Source organism: Nanorana parkeri, unplaced genomic scaffold, assembly GCF_000935625.1.
Source record: "Nanorana parkeri isolate BGI_ZX_2015 unplaced genomic scaffold, ASM93562v1 scaffold3603, whole genome shotgun sequence".
Classification (NCBI taxonomy): domain Eukaryota; kingdom Metazoa; phylum Chordata; class Amphibia; order Anura; family Dicroglossidae; genus Nanorana; species Nanorana parkeri.
The window spans coordinates 8,748-9,695 of NW_017309871.1; the positions used below are offsets into that span (position 1 = coordinate 8,748).

A 948-nucleotide genomic window follows, 5' to 3' on the forward strand; every position below is an offset into this window, starting at 1 on the left:
TCTAGCGATCCCGCGACATCTCTTCCCGGCTTCTCCGGCTGCGTGAGCGCCCAGACTGTGACCGATGAGGTGAACGTGGGACGGCGGGTAATCCAGCTCCTCCTACACACAGAAATATACCAATGATCGGACGGCGCTCGTATATATCACCACTGCGCCGCGTTCGGTCAGACATGGCGGACTGCGGCAGGAGGTGGGCCTTATATTTTCTGACTCACCTGAAGTCTGGTCACCAGGAAGGCGATTTCCCCGCCCACCACCTGGATGTTGCTGCTCGCCTGAGCGTACAGGTGCAGATGAGCCGCGCCGTCGCGCCAATCCACCCCGACGCAGTTCACGTCTTCCACCCGGAGGATCTCCTGTGGGGGAAATGGGAATTCTCGTGTCAAGAGCTGACATTCTATTACTATATAGCACAACAAATCAAAACATGACACGTGGGAGGAAAGTTATTGATAAGGAGACAGATCATTGATTTATTGATCAGTTATTGGTTTTCTATTGCTGGAAACACCTCGTCCTACGCCAGTAAGTTCAGTAGCTTTTCCTTCCGCCAACATTCAACATGTCCAAACACGAACATTCACACACACAGTCACACACACACAGTCACACACACAGTCACACACACAGTCACACACACACACGAACATTCACACACACATACATTCACACACACACACACACACGTACATTCACACACACGAACATACACACACATGTATATTCACACACACAGTCACACACACAGTCACACACACGAACATTCACACACACATACATTCACACACACACACACACACGTACATTCACACACACGAACATTCACACACACGCGTACATTCACACACACGCGTACATTCACACACACGCGTACATTCACACACACGTACATTCACACACACATTCACACATCTGAGCGGCTCTCCTGTGTCCTGATGATCATCC

The 948-nt window shown here is 50.2% G+C and overlaps 1 protein-coding gene across 1 annotated transcript in view; it reads right to left on the reverse strand.

Moving 5' to 3' along the window:
• Positions 1-948, reverse strand: part of LOC108803323 (pancreatic triacylglycerol lipase-like) — an 18,515-nt gene that overhangs the window by 569 nt on the left and 16,998 nt on the right. The window contains exons 4-5 of the mRNA XM_018575171.1: positions 219-359; positions 7-102 (exon numbers count right to left, since the gene is read on the reverse strand). Of these exons, the coding sequence (XP_018430673.1) occupies positions 7-102; positions 219-359 (237 nt within the window). The remainder of the gene's footprint in view (positions 1-6; positions 103-218; positions 360-948) is intronic.